Source organism: Protobothrops mucrosquamatus, unplaced genomic scaffold, assembly GCF_001527695.2.
Source record: "Protobothrops mucrosquamatus isolate PMUCROS unplaced genomic scaffold, P.Mucros_1.0 scaffold3, whole genome shotgun sequence".
Taxonomy (NCBI): domain Eukaryota; kingdom Metazoa; phylum Chordata; class Lepidosauria; order Squamata; family Viperidae; genus Protobothrops; species Protobothrops mucrosquamatus.
Genome location: NW_015386390.1, coordinates 175,717 through 195,055, shown reverse-complemented (window position 1 = coordinate 195,055; position 19,339 = coordinate 175,717). Strand labels below are relative to the sequence as shown.

The 19,339-nt window shown below is 43.7% G+C and overlaps 1 protein-coding gene across 1 annotated transcript in view; it reads right to left on the bottom strand.

Annotated features, from left to right (window-relative positions):
- Positions 1-9,991: 9,991 nt before the first annotated feature.
- Positions 9,992-19,339, bottom strand: part of BMP2K (BMP2 inducible kinase) — a 60,265-nt gene continuing 50,917 nt past the window's right edge. The window contains exons 17-18 of the mRNA XM_029287373.1: positions 17,959-18,072; positions 9,992-11,796 (exon numbers count right to left, since the gene is read on the bottom strand). Coding sequence (XP_029143206.1) covers positions 10,388-11,796; positions 17,959-18,072 — 1,523 coding nt within the window. The 3' untranslated portion in view covers positions 9,992-10,387. The remainder of the gene's footprint in view (positions 11,797-17,958; positions 18,073-19,339) is intronic.

Sequence of the window (19,339 nt, the reverse complement as noted above, 5' to 3'; positions counted from 1 at the left end):
CATTAACTTTCAGAGCACAGAGTCCATAAAACTAACATAATGGGGAAAAAATCTTGCTTATTTTCTCAGTGGGAAGCAGGGCAAGATTTTGGCTCGTACGCACATACCAATCTCAGCCCTTAGGACACAAGGGAGACAGCTGCCTTGTAGAGCCTCCCAGTCCTACGGCTGTTGGACTTAAGCTTCTTTTAAGTCTGATAACTATTAGCAGTTTCCCTCAAGAGGTTATAATTGAAGAGGGTAAATTTAAGTCTTCCCACATATTACAATTCTGTTTCTCTAGACCAGGGGTAGGCAACCTTGGCTCTTTTATGACTCGTGGACTTCAACTCCCAGAATTCCTGAGCCAGCATGGCTCAGCTTGGAAACCTCTCCCTTTCCCCTCAGCATGGCTGGCTCAGGAATTCTGGGAGTTGAAGTCCACGAGTCATAAAAGAGCCAAGGTTGCCTACCCCTGGTCTAGAGCAGTGATGGCGAACCTTTTAAAGACTGAGTGCCCAAACCGCAACCCAAAATCCACTTATTTATTGCAAAGGGCCAGGGCCGCATCAGCATTGTGGTGCCCTCGGGGGGGGCATGGCCCACTGGGGGGAGTGGCTGCAGTGGTGATGGCAGACTGAGTGGGCGTGGCCGGGGTGGACGTGGCCACCTTGATGTTGCTCGTGGGGGGACGCCAGTGGGGGCTGGGCAGGATTGCGGGAGATCCAGAGGGTCTCTGGTAGGTGGGGCGGTGGGCAAGAGGCTCATCCTGCGGGGTGAGGCAGAGGGTAGGGCTGGGGTGCCATTGCTGCGGGGCAAGGCGAGGCCAGCCAGCGCATGGGGGCGTGCTCTACCATCTCTACTCGAGCTTGCTAGCCAGCTCCTTGTCTCCTTTGTGCTGGGTGGGGCTGCCGCTCTGGGCATCAGCGGTAGCCTAATGGACCTGCGGGAGCTGGCAGCAGCAGGTGTGCCCACTGAGTGCCGCCTCTGGCACGCGTGCCATAGGTTCGGCATCACTGCTCTAGAGCAGTGGTTCTCAATCTTTTTAATGCCGCGACCCCAACCGGTCGTAAGTCGACTAAACCGGTCGTAAGTCGAGGACTAAACCGGTCGTAAATCGAGGACTAAACCGGTCGTAAATCGAGGACTACCCAACCGGTCGTAAGTCGAGGACTTTCCCTGCCCGGGAGCGCTGTGCATGCGTGATTCCGCCCCCTGCGCCGGCCGAGGCGTAGCTGGCAAGCGGCAGAGACGGAGCAGGCCGACCACCAGCTGGCCCAGCCCAAGGGAGGTAAGGCACCCGCCGGAAAAGGGGAAAAAATGGCAGACAAAAAAAATGGCGGACAGCCTTGCTTGGCGACCCCCATGAAATGGTTGATCGACCCCAAATGGGGTCCCAACCCACAGGTTGAGAACCACTGCTCTAGAGGTACTATTTGGTGCATGTTTTTTTTTTTTTAAAAAAAGGCTTTATTGCTGAACAGGGATGAGACTGGGGGGGTGGAGTAGAAAGGAGTGGAAATGGACAGGTCTGGAAACCAGAGACTCACCCCTGAAAAACTAGAGCAGGGGTGTCCAAACTTGGCAACTTTTGGAGACCAGTGGACTTCAACTCACAGAATTCCCCCCGGGCAGGCTGGGGGATTCTGGCAGTTGAACTCCACACGTCTTAAAAGTTGCTAAGGTTGGACAGCCCTGCTAATAGAGAGCATTATGATCCTTGGAAGGCATCGGGTTTATTATCCACACGCATCGAATCTATTAATGCAGCTGGGTTTTTCCAGGTGTTTACAGGATGCACTGGAGCCTTCATTCAGGAGAAAAGGCCTGCCAAGGTGCAAAATTCCCTGGGTTGGGAATGACCTAAACTGCTGAGCGCCCAGGTCGTTGTAAAGCAAAACAGTAAAAACATGGGACAGAATGCAAAGCATAAATTCTTCAATAAGTAGGCAGAATCAAGAGTTCGCTGTTGGCCACCGTGAAACGTCCTTTAAACACATTCATTTTGTCTTCTGCAAGATCAAATTTTGCTTTTGGTTTCCAGGCTTATCCTTTAAAAACTGGAATTGGGAGTTTGATGTGTATTTTTGCCTTATAATTTATACCAGGGGTAGTCAACTTTGGCTCTTTTATGACTCGTGGACTTCAACTCCCAGAATTCCTGAGCCAGCACACCCCTGATTTATACTGTTAAGTATCACTTAACATTGAAAAACATTAAAATTAATGGCTTTATTGTGGTTATTAATAGTGTCTCATGGCCCCTATAACCTCATCCTATCATACCCTGTATGTGATAATATAACAAGCTCAGTGTTTGTGCAATAGAGAACAAAACCTATAATTAATGCCAAGATGGAAATGAACATCCTTAAAAGTAAATTGGGCTATCCAGGCAGTATATTTTACATGGTTGAAAGCAGTTGCTTAGTTTGTTCGTGTAAGAGCATATTTTGTTACTACGTTTTGTGCAAGGTAGAGAAGCAAGACTATTCAATTCTATGTTTTTTTTAAAAAAAAATGAAAATCAAGTGAAGGTTCTTATGCGGGAAAAAATGTTTTAGAAAAAGTAGATGTTAGAGATGGTTAAAAGGGTTTCCAGAGCCTTCTTCAAGATGCACTTGTAGCAGCAGGCTCTTCAAATGAATGCCTCTTTTTCATTTAAGAAGCAGTTTTAAGTTAAAAGATCCTCCATAGACTTTTAATTTAACTGAAATTTAAAATGAAGACCATTACCACGGGTGCATTGTTAGAAGCAAATTTTAAAATTTGTAAAGCTTACTGAAAGAAATAAGAATTTCTCAATATATGCTTCTCCCTCCTTGCTTCTATAATTTGATAATTTCAGTTCAGTAAAGAGGTTTTAAAGAAAAACTGGCAGTGATTTTTTTTTCTGCATAGATGGACTGAATTCCAGTGATAACTCTCACTCTGTTGTTCTTATACTTTTAAAGGCATTATGCTGCTCTCAAGTTTTTGGGACACTTTCAGGAAGCTAAACGCAGCAAACAGCAATACCAGATGTCCACAAGTCCATAACTGCCCTAGGACTATCAGCAAAGTTGATAGGTGCCAAGATCTGCCACAGAAGATGCAAGCATGGCTATAAGAAATCACCAGATACCTTTGGAAGAAGGAAGAAACAAGGCCAATTTATGGTTTATCGTGAATGCAACCAACTCTTCTAATGGATTCCTCTCCAACATCTTTCTCCATCTCCTATGCCTTCCATTTGTTTCATGCTTTATTGTTGTTTTTTGCCTGAAACTAAAATGAAAGCTACAGCTTTATTTCAGATTTATGCCTCTAGCCTAGGACAGCCGTTACGGAAATCTGTAGGAATCTTAATTGTACATTCACCATTAACTGCAGGTGTCGTGGCCTGTCATCACAGCTTTTGTTTTACTTCCGTCATCTTTAACATCTTTTAACTGTACAAAAAAGTCATTAACATTGTTTGCACTCGATCTAAAAAGGCAATTTTATCAGGTTGCACTGTAGGTGTTGTGTAAATAGCGCTTCAATAAATGGTTTGCCAAAATGTACGATTTGGTGTGCTGCATAGTAACAAATAATTGGGTAAGGGGGCCTGAAAAAACCTAGTATGGGGAAAGGCAGGGCTGTAAGCTTTGAGATACTCAGTATCCTGCCATTATTTTGCATGCTGAAAAGCACATTAAAGAAAATCTTAAGTATTCTTGTGAGGTACTAGCAAATCCCAAGAGAATGGTGTAAGAGCAGCTTTATGCCTCTTTAAGCATAAGTTATAAAGACAAGAATTATAATTTGAGACTTTCAGTAGGCTATAGATCAGTGATGGCGAACCTTTTAGAGACCGAGTGCCCAAAAACTGGCCCCGCCCTGCTCCACTCCCCTGCCCCGCCCCTGCTCTGCCCCCATCCCCCGCCCCGCTGGCCCGCAGGACCACTCACTGCTTCCACGGCCCGCCGTAGATTGCCCATGCAGCCTAGCAGCGCTATGGCGGCCACACCCTCTGCCCGTGCCGTGCAGCATCAACTGCATGATGGGGTGTGAGGGCAGAGTGTTGTCTACGCTGCCTGGCTGCCATGTCCTTGGCTGCGCTGCTCCGTGTGGGCCACGCTCGAGGGCAACTCTCCTTCAGGGGGGCTACTGGAGAGGAGGGGGTCGCGGGGGGAGGCAAGGCTGGAGGACCGGCACGTGTGCCCACAGAGAGGGCTCCGAGTGCCGCCTCTGGCACCCATGCCATAGGTTTGCCACCACTGCTATAGACCAAACTAGTTTGAAACAACTAGCCATACTGTTGAGCAGGGGTCTTCAAACGTGGCCCTTTTATGATTTGTGGACTTCAACTCCCAGAATTCCTGAGCCAGCATGGCTGGCTCAGGAATTCTGGGAGTTGAAGTCCACGAGTCATAAAAGAGCCAAGGTTGCCTACCCCTGCTCTATGAAGTACGGTAATGGGGTGGAAAATTCGCCTTTGGGCATCCATGGATTCATAACTTAGCAAGTTAGGAGTTTTGCTCCGGAAAATGTAACAAAAATACATTTTGGTTTCACACAATTCTTCACATTTGGCCATCGCAAGGTAAGGGGAAAGCTTCCAGCATCTACCACAAGCCTCACCGTCGAATGGACTGAAAAAAATTCACCTAAATTCTTCAAGAGCTCAAAAGGGCAGATTGAGTTACGGCTCCTGAACTTTTAAAAATCTGCCCAACCCCGATTTAAAAAACATATTCTCTAATTGTCTGGCTTTCCTCCACCCCACCACAAAGCACAAAAAAAAGAAACACACTTTTAAAATAGCTAGACAGCATTGAAATTTTGCTCGGATGTTATTAACACATCTTAGTAAACATGCTTTGAAAAAGGTACAGTAAGACTTTTATTATAACAGCTGGCATTGGATGGAACAAGATTTAAGTTAAAAGGAGAGGCGAAGGAGACCTTACACATTGGAAAAAAAATCTTCATACAGTACTGGAATGACAAGTTTTACTCGTAGCACCCCAGCTCCCGTTGCAAATTCACACAGTGGTTGGTGTTACAGAAACATCTGGTTGACTTTTAACGACTGGAAGTTCTTTTACGCACATCGTTTTTGCACAAAAAGATCTGTTATTAGTGGTTACCCACACACATACATGCACACATACACACCGCACAACGCTTTAGAAATTTCAAGTCTAACAAAAAAAAAAAGAGAAAAAAGAAGAAATGGAAGTGTAATTTTTAAAAGTGCACTTGACGCTGTTTGCCAGCAAGTAGAATGTAAGTAACGTTGTCGTTTTATTCTTAAGTGATGTTCTTACCCCAGAAACTTAACATTGGCAATGGTTTACAATATTTCTCTTCAAAGCGCTCTAGAACAGCGGTTCTCAACCTATGGGTCGCGACCCCATTTGGGGTCGATCAACCATTTCACGGGGGTCGCCAAGCAAGGTTGTCCGCCATTTTTTCCCCTTTTCCGGCGGGCGCCTTACTTCCCTTGGGCTGGGCCAGCTGGTGGTCGGCCTGCTCCGTCTCTGCCGCTTGCCAGCTACACCTCGGCCAGTGCAGGGGGTGGAACCACACATGCGCGGTGCTCCCGGGCAGGGAAAGTCCTCGACTTATGACCGGTTGGGTAGTCCTCGACTTACGACCGGTTTAGTCCTCGACTTACGACCGGTTGGGGGTCGCGGCATTAAAAAGGTTGAGAACCACTGCTCTAGAAAAATAACCAGACAGACATTGTTTTTGCATTTCCTTATTATTCTTTTTTAGCAGCTTTTGCCTCCGTTTCGTTTTCCAATGCCGAGAAAATGATTGTGACTGCAATGCTATATTTAAAATCACAGACTCCCAAGAGACAACGCGATGTGTGCGTGTGTATGCTTTATATACATCTGTCTATAAAAATACACTATCATATACAAAAATATTCTGATAAACTCTAATTGCTATTCTCTCACAGTAGTAGCTATCTCCTTTTATTCTCACAGTAGATTTTTTTTTCTTCTTCTTCTTATTGTTAGGAGAAAACTTGAGGACTTCTGGGCAGCCCTGGGTGCTTGCTACTGAATTTTATTGTTGCAGGATCATCTTCAAAGAGTATATCTGGGTGGAACACACCAGGGAAGTAGCCTCGAATGGATATTTTCAATCTACAAGATTTGTGGCGAGAGATTCAGTCTCACGTTACAAAGCTCAAAACTTGTACCTTCTGAACACATTTAGGTAACAAATGCAGTCATATAAGGGGGTAAGTGACATTTCCCCCTAAAGCACCTTGATTTCTATCTTTGACCTCATAGATAGAAATTATACTTTCAAATTAAACATAAACAGTACCGTAATTTTATCAGTCAATTATTCTGTCCAAAGCTGTATAGCCTCCAGAATGAAGTGTACAGCTGATTAGTAAAAGGCTCAGATTTCCCTATACCAGTGATGGTGAACCTTTTAGAGACCGAGTGCCCCAAAACCGCCCCACCCCGCAGCCCGTCCGTGCTCCGCCCCCACCCCGCCCACCTGCAGGGCCACTCATCGCCTCCACGGCCCGCTGCAGCAAATCGCCCAGGCGGCCTTGCAATGCTATGGCAGCCACGCCCTCCACCCGCACCCTGCAGCATCATCTGCATGCGATGGGGCGCAAGGGTGGAGTCTTGTCCCTGCTGCCCGGCTATGTCCTTGGCTGCGCTGCTCTGCGTGGGCCATGCCTGGGGGAGACTCTCCCCTGGGGGGGCTGGTGAGGGGGGCTGTGGAGGGAGGTGGGGCTGGGGCAATGGCGCATGTGCCCACAGAGAGGGCTCCGAGTGCCGCCTCTGGCACGCGTGCCATAGGTTCGCCATCACTGCCCTATACAGTAACGAAAAGGTTTAATCATTTCATGAACATGGAAACTGGATAACCATCTCCAGTTCTGAATTAATACCTCTCAATCTTCTTACGACTGGAGGAAAGACCAAAACAGAATGAACTTCAGATATATGGATAAATACATCCATCAAGCAAGCATGGCTATCCCAACCCCCCCAAAGAAAATAAACACCTTTCTCAGTGGAGCACAGAATTCAATGATTAAACTTACTTGGCAAAGAAAATTAAGTAGAAATCAACTTTATGGGAACTACCAATAGCTCACCCAGTTCAGCCACCAAAGGCACACAACACAAAAAAATCGGTGTACAAATCTCATTTACAATAATCTAGGAAATGAAATTCTTTTAAAAGTCTGATTGATCAAAGGTGCAGAAAGCAGGGAGATGCAAGAGCTTATTCAAAAGCAAAAAAAAAGCTGGTGAAACTAGGAATGGCCGTGATTTACGCAAGGTTATCTTCAAGCCCAGCCCTGCAGAGCAAGATATATATTTCTTTTATCTCACCTGTTCATCCATATCTACCAATTATACAGCTGGAGCCACGTAGGTGTACCCCAAAGTTCTCCGATGGAAAATCTGTCCTAGCAATCAGAGATGATGGCCAAGACAACTTTATGCATTTTCTAGCCCAGATCAGTTTGGGGAAGAATTATCTGAGAAATATATATAAACAGATGCAAATCACGAAGTTGTGCTATTTCAGCTCTTCCCATCCCTAAATAGATTGGTGCCATTTTTGGTCATTAAGTACAGGAATTCATACATCCATATAGTGTTAAGTTCATATGCCCATACAAAAGCACAGAATAAAACTAACCATAATTGCTACAAAGGATATCCTTCTGGCAAATCAAAGCCACAATTTAGGATCCTGAAGACAGAAAAGGGAGTGACTCAATTACTCTAAATGTCATTTCTCATGGCAAATATATCATCATCATCATCATGTTAAACTGCTTACTAGAAAGAACTTACAGCAATCTGATTTCATCAGGATTTTCTGATGAAAAGAGTTTGGGTGGAGATATAAAAAAAAAATATCAGCCGTCAGGTGTAATCACGCAGATAACATTGTGAGGCAAAAAAAATATACATTATCAAACTAATTAGGCATATTAGCTGCAAATTACTTTTTGTCCCATTAATTTTAGTAAGTGTCAGCATGGCAACTTTGGGGGTCAGGAATCCAAATTATTGCATTCCTTTTATACCACCTGAAGCACATACATCTTTTCAAATAAAATGAGGTTATCACACGGAGACCCTAATTCAAATCAGCTCTCCGTTCATTCTGGGACTCCAACCCGTACTGACATGTCTCCAAGACAGAAAGCCTTCCAATGTGAAAACCAAACACAGTACATTTAATTAGCAGGTCCTTAATGACTTGATTTTGCTAGGAAGTCTGCCATGATTGAAGTGAGAGCTATTTGGAAAGAGAGTTATTTTACAACACACCTTACATCTGAGGCTTTGGCACAAAGGAACAAGTCTTCTGAGAAATATTTTACACAATATTTTGTGTAGCGAGCCAGACTTCTAATTTTGGGGGGGGGGCTTTCGATTTCATATCGTGCGAAGAGATGGACTGCACATTTAGAAGCAAATTTAGCAAGAACGTGAAAGCATATCTTTTAAGAATGACTAAATGACATTTTTTTTTAAAAAAAGCAACAACTTTGAAGTATGTTTACGGCTCTTGAACCTTTATCTTTTCATATTTATTATATTCAAAAATTATCCAAAAGTTACTCTGTTTTCTTCATGTTTTAACACAGTAACTGGATGGCCAAAGCCACTACTTGTTATCTTTTAAGGAACTTCATCCAATGATTCCCCCTTGGAAATCTCTTTTTTTTCCCCACAATGATATTCAAACTATGTAAATGATACCCAGACACATCTATAGTTAAGGTCATGTAGCTTCTACAGTTGAAATTCATCTATGTGTGAATACCTGTGCAAGGATCCTGAGATGTCAATCTTCATTCACTTAACGACAGAAATGGTTTTTGAAACGTTTCACTTTTTAAGAATGGATTGCTTTTTGTCGTGGGAGCAAACATCAACTTCTGCTATATGTTTAACATTTCTGATTCATGCACACACACATACACACACACACCTGTACTCCAAAAAGATACTGCCACGTTCTCTGGATCCTGGCCATTCTTTGTGACAAAACTGTTTACGATGTCCTTTTTCAAAGACACCCATTTTCACAAAACTGAAAGGGAATTGCAGGACATCAAATTGCTATTTTGAACAAACGTCGCCGCTCTAGAACGATCAACAGCGAATGACGACATTCGGAATTCCTTTCCTCGGATTGAAAGTTCAAAAATGTACTGTCTACTCACCTAAGTTCTCCAAATGTTACAATCTGTGTCTCAAGGGCACCAATTGGCTCAGAGGTAAAATTATATCAGGACATGGTCCTGGCTGTTAAGGCATTGCTGGTTTTTACTATGCAGTTAATAGTAAGAGACTCAAAACAGCATCATTTTTAAGCCTTCAATTCTAAACCTCCTTTTTGTTGGAAACTGATCGGTGTGTTTTGTATGAAGTCTTAGAAAAGTACAATCATGTAATACAGAAAGCATTCAAAAAATTAGGTGAGAACCATTTTAGAAGGCTAAAAACCTTTCGGGGTATATACAGTTCATATGAAATACAAAACCCCAGTAAAGTGAGCAGACATGGGGTGAAAACTCTTGATTAAACTCTTTTAAGAGGTCTGAATTTGCTACAATTTTCTGGCTGTTTTCCCCCATCTTCTCCAAAACGGTACGTGTTGGTATGGCATGCAAGTCAACCAAGCTCTCTCTTCTCAAATGAGCCATCTTCAAAAGTGCTGCAGAAGTTAACTGTTAGTGCTGCTGCTTTCTCGTTCCACTCCCACTTCCAACATCCCCAGCTAAGTTCTTGAAATTCTAAGAATTACAACAATCCCTGTTTTATATTAATGGCACTTACTGTGAAAAAGCACAGTTCGGGCAGATAGAAAGATTTGGGTTTCTTCATGTAAGTTTAGGAACCAGTATCAAGACAGCAAGCTCTGATTTTCAGAGATTTAAGAAGAGGGTGTTGTTGTTTTTTCTAAAAACCTTTAGAAGAGGTACAAAGAAGCAGTTCTAGATAAACCTGGCTTTTTTTTTTTTAGACGTTTTCTCGATTTCTGACGGATAAGATCCTATTTCCTTCGTCGACCCAGTCTGATCCTTCCATCTCTCCATTAATTCAAGTGTAATTGCCCTCTACGCAGGATGCAATTCTGAAATGTTCTAGTCATAGCCAATAATATCCTCTGTGATCTTCTGACCTAACGTTCGGAAAGATTTTCTCTATTCAAACTTCCGCCATTTTATCCATCCCAATCTTGTCTCTTTTAACATTGCCGGGGTTAAAATCCCATCGAGTCGCCGCAGAGAAGTAAGCGTGTTGTACTTTAAAAATAAAAAAATAAAACATTTGCTTCTCAACCGAAGTAAATGGATTACAGTGGCGTATTAAATCCAAGGTTTTTTTTTAAAAAAAAGAAATATTCAGATGTTCCTAAAAAGAGTCTATTGTTTGGAAGGAAAGGGAGCTGCCCCGAACGGATCTAACTCTATTGCCTGTTGCTGCTGGCTCTGTTGAGATGTCACACTTGGCACGAGTTCGGTGAAAGGAACTGCTCCAAAATCATCCGTTAATTTTACACCGTCGCCGGAATGAATGCTACCAAGAAAGGAACTCTGCCTGGGTCTCCCGGGAACTGCTGTGTTGTGATCCCCACGGTTATCACCCAATCCCTGGTGTTGGGGGAGACGCAGCCCTTCTGCTGGATGGAAAGGCTTGGCTCCAAAGAGATCCAGGAGATTGTCGTCACCCTGCAGGGGATTGACTCTGTCCTTGCTCTCCGACAGGGCAATACTTATGTTCTCCTTGGAATCGGAAATGGTCAGAAACTCATTGCTGCTTTGGGAATCTCGGCGGCCGGCTTTTTTGTGCCGCCGGGCTCTCTCTGGCGTCCGATAGCTGGGCTTCAAGTTCTTCTTGGTGCTGGTGGGGGTTCCGTGATGGCGCTTGCCGTTGCTCTTGGACCCCTCCTGCTTCAGGCGCCTCTGACGGGAAGAGAGCTTCTGCAGATTCCGCTGCTGCTGCTTCGCTTTGTGTTGCTGCTGGCTCCCGGTGATCTCCTCAAACGGGACGAGGCCGAACAGATCCTCTCTGGATTCACCGGGCCTTTGGAGGGAAACGGGCTGGAACGGGAGGCAGCCAAAAACATCCACGCTTTTGGGGGAGACGGGAGACGCTTGAGGTTCGGAACCTGAAACCGACTCATCTTGCTGAGATATTCTTCTGCTGAAGGGGGCTTTGGTAAAGACATCGAAGTCGTCCTGGTCTGGCTCACGGGGGACAACTTGGGGAGACGTATCCTTTTGTTCTTGGGGCTGCAAAACGAAGAATGGAACCGCTCCAAAGACATCAAATTCTTGTTTGGGGCTCCGACTGGAAGCTGGGACCTCAGTCGATGAAGGACAGGGAAGGATTGTCTCTCTACTTTCTGTACTGCCAGGCCCGTCTCTGAATCTACTGCAAGGTACCTCTTCTGCAGGCCGAAAACGGTTAGAATCAGAGTCAGAACTGTGCTTATCGTCATCTTCTCCATCTTCTTCGGAATCCATCAGAAGGGGATGCTGGCCTAAGTTTTCTGGTTCTGTATCGTTGTCGTCAACGAAGTCTCCAGACTCACCCTGCAAGACCTCTTCGTCCTCCTGCTCTTCCTCTTCCTCGCTACTCTTTGGAGAAGGGGGGTCTGATTCAAAATCGCTCTCCGATTCATCGTTTCCTTTCTTAGTCTGTGCTTCTGTGCCTTTCTTTCCAGCATCCTGGTCCTTAACCACCTGGCTTGGCCTTTCATACTTAGAAAGACTCTCTAATGTATTTTCTAGATGGCTGGCTGGGTTATTAATTTCATTTCCTGGGGAGCCTGAAAGGATGAAGAACAGGCAAAAGAACTTCAATTTCAAATCAACGTTTCCCACTTCCACAAACACACATCCATAATTCTTTTACATTGTACAACTGGACAAGCTACGATTCTTAAGACTCACAAAAAGCAGACACTAGACCAGTGATGGCGAACCTTTTAGAGACCGAGTGCCCAAACTGCAACCCAAAACCCACTTATGCATCGTGGAGTGCCGGGTGGGTGTGGCCCATTGGGTGGGCGTGGCTGTGGTGGTAATGGCAGACTGGGTGGGACTAAAAAGTTCAATCAATCAATTCCAACTTTGCAAGATCTTTTTTTTCCCTGCGAGAAGTTGAAATTGACTGATTGATTGAACCTTTTTTTTTTTTTTGCACACGGCGGCGGAGGCCTAAAGCGAAAAGGTTTTATAAAACTCAGCTGAAGGCCTAGGACTGGGATGACGGCGCGTGTGCCCACAGAGAGGGCTCTGAGTGCCGCCTCTGGCACCCGTGCCATAGGTTCGCCACCACTGCACTAGACTCTTAACATCTTCAGCCTTACAGCCAGAAAAGGCCTATCTGAGTATTAGTACATTCACTCTAAATAGCGAACCATCAACAGATGTCTTCCTACCAACAATCATTTTGCTTTATAAAGGTCAGCACATTCTTTTATCTTCCTGTTTATATACAGTTAAGTTGTACTGTTTTGAAAGGAAACGTACTGCAGTACTTAATTATGGCTGGAATGCCATTCCCGATCAGATGCTTATTTAGAAATGTTTCTAATTATTGAATGAACGGTTTTTCCCAGTTTGGATTGTCCCGCGTCCCAGCGCCATTTATTTTCACCCATTGAAGATTAAACAGTCTGAAGCTTACATTTCCTTCCAGACGTGTTTCACTCTCCAGTTTTCTAAGATTAGTACCCACATGTACCATAGAAATATCAAACATATATATAGTACGTGTTTAACCCTTAGCTGCTGCCTTTGGTGTGGTTACAGCCTGCCTTAGTCATGCCTATAAGTCACTGATTAATAATAATAATAATAATAATAATAATAATAATAATAATGATGATGATGATGATGATGATGATGATGATGATGATGATGATGATAAAGTTGGAAGGGACCTTGGAGGTCATCTAGTCCAACCACCTGCTCAGGCAGGAAACCCTATACCATTCTGGACAGCTATTTGGACAATCATCAATGCAAAATATTTTAACCATTCCTTCTAGCCTGTGAAATGTAGAAAACAGTATCTATATTCATTTTTCGTTCTTCGGCCTTCCCATTTGTTTTCCTTTTTTTTTTTTTTTTTGCACAGTCTTGCATATTTTGTAAGCCTGCTCTTTGTAATGTGCTATTAGGAGAGCCTTATAAAACGAAAGAGCAAGAAAAAAATATTGTTCATAAAATATTCAAGAAAGGGATTCAAATTCACTCCACCCAGTAACTGATCAAGGAAATGTGTTTTTTAATCAAGGGTTCTTCAGAAAAAAAGCATATTTCTACTAGTTTCCCCTTTCTGCTAAGACTGTACTGCTTCACATTAAAAGGAAAAAAAAATCCCCCTTTACAACATTAGAGTTATTTTATGTAAACTAGAACTTAAGTTTCTTTTAGCCTCCATAATAGGCATTATGACATTGGCTGAGAACAAATTAATACTAATGTATTTTACCACAAAAAATTGTCCTTTACCAATATTCAAAGGAGGAAGTAATTAGCAAAAACAGGAGGGAAGGAATAGGGGCAGGCTGCAATAGTAATAATCCAGTCCTACAAATATAGTTATAAAAATAATTCAAAGGGAGGGGAACCAACAATTTTTTTAAAAAGGAGAAAATAAGCAACTCTTTTCAGGCATAATACTATAATAGGTTGTGCTACATTTAAGACATTGGATTTTATAGTCAAATTAATATGCAGATTTGCTTTCTTGATATGATGCAGTTTCCCCAAAGTAACAATCATAGTGAAGAACTTTTAGAAATCTATTTCAATGTATCCTTATATGCTAAAATTGCTTATAGAGATTATTATTCTTTCAATTAAACACTTTTTAAGTGAGCCTAATTATTTCTATTTAAACACCAACTTTAAAACTTGGTAATATGGGCATATTTCTACTTGTATAACTGAAAACAGCTAAATTCATATATATATAAATGCTTATCTTACAAGATGACATACTTTCCCTTTATACCAGGAAGATAATTTGTTACATGTAAAATTTGCTTGGTTGAGATAACATATAAACAGGGCTTTTTTTCACGGCCTTGCGCCGCCTTGGCGCAAGGCCGTGGAAAAAGGCCCGGCCGGCGTGGCCTTTATCGGGGAGGGCGTGGCCTTTATCGGGGAGGGTTTAAAATGAACGTAAGGACAAGAGATTTCCCCGCCAGGATCCCAAACTACTCCCGCACCGGTCCAAACTCAAGGCGGTGGAAAAGAGACTCAAAAAAAGCCCTGCATATAAATCAGGTAATTCATAAATTACTCTAAAATTGAGCATTTGGTTGACGGGGGGAAAAAAACACAGTTAAGTCCAAATGAATCCAGATATTAACTCAACAGTAGTTCTAGCATAACGCTACTTTAAATATATGTACACAAGAGGTACTAAATTTATATCTTAACCCAATTCAACTTCCTATGTCACCCCCCCCCCCACTTTTAATATTCTTACATTTACCAGAAGCCCAAGAGAGAGAAATTTCAAATTCACTTTTAAATTAATGCCATAATAATGTTGTAATACGCAACATGTAGAAAAAGATTTGATTGAAGTAATCTCAAAACTGCTCCAATGGACATTTCAAATCTGAATTTATGAACAGCTAAGAACGGAGCAGCATAACATCTGTTCGGAAGAAAATGTACAAATTATATCACTCCTAATCACTCCTTGCCTCTTGTACCAGGCTGTAATTCTGCCTTCAAATCCAGTGCAGGTAGAACATCTTTTAATCATAAGATCCCAACCTTCAAAAAAAAAAAAAAAGAAAGAAAAAAGAATTCTGTCCCTGTGTTCATTTTCTAGACATCCGATTATAAGAGGATGAATGGCTTGTAACAACTGGAGTAATGACATGCCTTCTGCTAGTTCGTCATTTCCAAAACTGGGCATAACCATTTTAAAGCTCCTCCTGAATTGGGAACATACTGCTGTCATCGTTCCACAGCCATCTGCCACATGTTAGTTCGAGGATTGCAAAGATGTCAACTAACTCTGCAGTTTTCTTCAACAACAGGCAGAAAGGCAGACGCTGAACAATGTCGGCGATCTAGTAGTTTTGCTTGCTGTTTTTAACTTAAGGGACAGTCAAACTGCATTTCCTTCATTCTACACATCCACTTCCTTTATATTTGTTGCAATATATATCCTATGGCAGTGATGGCGAACCTAGGGCACGCGTGCCAGAGGTGGCACTCAGAGCCCTCTCTGTGGGAACATCTGCCACCACCGCCGCCAGCTCGCGCAGGTCCATTAGGCCACCGCTGGTGCCCGGAGTGGCAGCCCCACCCAGCACAAAGGAAGCGAAGCAGCTGACTGGCAAGCTCGAGTAGAGGTGATTGGCAGGCCCCCATGCGCTCGCTGGCCTCTGTGTGTGGGGGCTGATGGTGTCAGGCAGCAGCCGCCCCTGCCTCCCCTTGCCCCGCAGCAATGGCACCCCTCGCCTACCCCCCGCAGGACGAGCCTCCTGCCCACCGCCCCACCCACAAGAGACCCCCTGGATCTCCCCCATCCTGCCCAGCCCCCACAGGTGTCCCCCCCACGAGCAACATCAAGGTGGCCACGCCCACTCCAGCCACCCCCACTCAGTCTGCTGTGACCACCGCAGCCACGCCCACCAGTGGGCCACGCCCCCTGCCTCCCTTGAGGGCACCACAGTGCTGATGCGGCCCTGGCACTTTGTGATAAATAAGTGGGTTTGGGGTTGCAGTTTGGGCACTCGGTCTCTAAAAGGTTCGCCATCACTGCCCTACGGAATCTTTTCCATTCTGAGTTCTCAATCCCAATTACCTGTTAATCATCAAGGAGAAATTTTTTTGAGAGAGAATTGTATCTTTTTTTAAAAACAGGGAATGGACTTCAAATGGCAAATCTATAGACGGGTAGTCCTCAGCGTATGACCACAACTGAACCCAAAATTTATGTGGCTACGTGACGCAATAAAGTTTGCCCCATTTGATAACCTTTCTTCTGCATTTGTTAAGTGAATCGTTGTGGGTGTTAAGTTAGTAACACGGGTGTTAAGCCAATCTGGCTCCCCCCCCATTGACTTTGCTTGTCAGGCCGCAAAAGGGGATCGCGTGGCCCCCGGGGACGCTGCGATCGTCATAAATATGAACCATTTGCCAAGCATTCGAATTTGGATCATGTGTCCGTGGGGATGCTGCAACGATCATAAGTGTGAAAAACATCTAAGTTACTTTTTCCAGTGGTTGTAACTTCAGACGGTCATTAAATGAATTGTTGTTAAGTCAAGGATTACCTGTATTAGGCCCTGGTATTTATTTCAAGCATTTCAAACCTGCCTTTACAGGAAAAATCCCTCTCAGGATGAACTCTTTATAGAATAATAAACAATAATCCCCAATTTATGTATAAGAACCTTTGGCTTAAACCATTGTGTCCAGCTGTGGACCGCAGACCAATTAGTAATGCAGCCCCACAAGATCATAAAACATATTTCAAAAAAGGAACTCTGTTAATTCCTCCTCACTCAATGCACGTCCTGGCAAGCTAAAAGATTGGACAACCATGTCTTAAACTACATATGTTCTCCAGTAGGCTTTTGTTTGTATTTAACTACTCCTCAATTACTAAATGGCTCATAAGGGTAGTGTCAGAACCCATTTCTATTTCATTTCTATCTATCTCCTCTGATCTAAAAACAAATCTCACTTTTCCCTGGGTTCTGCCATACTCCCAAGGGGGAGGGGGGATATGCCTGTGGGGTTATTGCTTTCGCTTCCTCTATTCGCTACAATGTAATCCAAAGGTTGGGGACCTTTGGATTAGAAGACCACCAAGGTCCCTTCCAGTCCTATGATTGTATAAGTAAATAGCTAATTAACTTAAACAAAGCCACTAAATGGCAACCCACCAATACAGTCATCTCTTCATCTTACCATGCTATACAGGGGTCCCCAACCCCCGGTCTGTGGACCGGCACCAGGCCGCGGCATACCAGCAACCGGTCCACACAAACAAGCAAAGCCCCATCCGCGGGATGCAAGCAGCACGTGAAACCACATCCCCCTCCGGTCCGCGGAAAAACCTCTCTCCATGGAACCGGTCCCCGGTGCCCAAACGGTTGGGGGACCACTGCTCTATTTGATCACAGGGAAAAATTTATACCACTGAGCCAGTCCAATTGCCTTTCTGTCAAGGTATATTTATGTACCTTCTCAGAGGCCGCCAAAAAAAACCCCAGGCCCTCCCAGCCCCGTCCCCCTGTGTCAAGCCCTGCAGTAATGTTCTCTAGGGGTTGGTAAGATGTCTCTTCCAGCCGGAGGTCATGCAGAATTGGGAGGTAGCAGGCTCCTGTCATCGAGGAGGGGCTTCCAGGAACGAAAATAACCAGTCACGATAGTCAATGCTATGACGATATCCAACAGCCCAAGGCCGTTATAGCAGCAGGAATTAAGGATTCCTCAGCGGTCGTTCAGAGTCAAGTGGAATGGAGGAAAACCCCGGCTCCAGACGATAGTAGAAACAACAACAGTCAGTGTGCTGTAGCAATAGCTCGCCCCCCCAGGGCAACTCCCCCACAAAGTCTAAAACCTGTACCAGCAACAATAGTCACAGTCCAAATAGCCTCCAGGCTTCGCAGCAACAGTAGCCACCACCAGTCTCTCCTCTCCTTCTGTTGCTTCTTCTCAGTCAGGTCTCGGCGTCAAAGCCCTTCCCCCCCCCTTTATCTTTATTGTTAAAATCCGAGGCTAGGAGCCTCAGCCAACTCCTTTCTACACACTCCCCCTTGCCTCCGTTTCAGATATCCTCCTTACAAAGGAAACAATAAAACTCCACTCTCTCTCTCTCTCTCTCTCTCCTCCATTTGAGATACCCTCCTTCCCAACCAAGCTCCTGCAAACACTCTCAGACAGCCCCGCTACATTTACATGAAAATAAATAAAGTCATGGTATATACTATGTGACTTGCCTGCACGAGAAAGGAAAGGAACAGAACCAAAGGGATCTTCTGAAGGATGGCTGAGTGGAGCAGACTGTGACTCCACTGGTTTATCTAAGGAAGTTCTCCTCTCCACCAGCCTGTCTGCAAAAATAAAAACGAAACAAAAACAAAAACAAAAAGTAAAACAAAAATGGCAACTTTTAACCCGATTAAAGATGTATTTAAATACACGTTCTTCTCATTCGTGGATAGAATATCCAAAAGTTCTTCCTGCAATCCTTCTGAGATAAATTGCAGAAGCGTAGCAAACAGATAGGAAAAAAAAAAAAGAAGACCTCAATTTTAACCCAAACATTTAGTTGAACTAGGGGACAAATTTAATTATTCCTTCCAAAAACGGTCCAAAATTTAATAAATATCCAAGCCAAGGAGACCTTCACAAAGTGTGCAGCAGCCACAGGAGAACATGCATTAATAAAAGGGTAAAGAAATTCAAGAAATCAAAATAACGGTTGTTTTAATTTCTGAGTTTTTCCAGGATTGCTTATATTAACCGGGTTCAAATACTTTTTAAGACTAGGTTCTGCATGAAAAGACACTGTTGTTATTTCATACTAATTCAGAGTTCTGTAATGTTTCATGTTTCATAATGGCTTAACCCAGGGGTAGGCAACCTCGGCTCTTTTATGACTCATGGACTTCAACTCCCAGAATTCCTGAGCCAGCTATGCTGGCTCAAGAATTCTGGGAGTTGAAGTCCATGAGCCATAAAAGAGCCGAGGTTGCCTACCCCTGGGTTAACCCATGGTAGGCAACCTTGGCTCTTTTATGACTCATGGATTTCAACTCCCAGAATTCCTGGCTCAGGAATTCTGGGAGTTGAAGTCCATGAGTCATAAAAGAGCCAAGGTTGCCTACTCTGGGTTAACCCTTTCATCATTCTACTGCAGAACTGTTCTCTGTTCTAGCACTGCAGAAAAAACACCTGTCAAAATTAAATATAAAGCACGTGCAAACTGCATGCTTACAGCAGCTGTTTAGCGATAGAAAGACTATGCAATTTATCATATATGAAAGCTGCATTGCATCTGTTCTTCAACTCTTTTTTCCAGAAATCTATATAATTTTTGAAATAAGACATTTTTAACAGTGCAGTACAGTTCTGCTCCACTTAAGAATCTTTTTTGCGTAAAGCTACCGAGAACAGCATATTCCACTTTGCTTCCTAAAAGCTATTTTTAAGGCTTAATTCCAGCATGTGCAAACTGCCTCAGCCTATTGTCTCAGCCTGGCCATTTCTGAAATCATTTTTCAGAAGTGCCCAAATGTGAGAATTTCTTTCCTATGTACAGTAGTGGCCAAAATTGTGGAAACTTTTGGGGAAAAGTGTACAGTAGAAATGCCACCT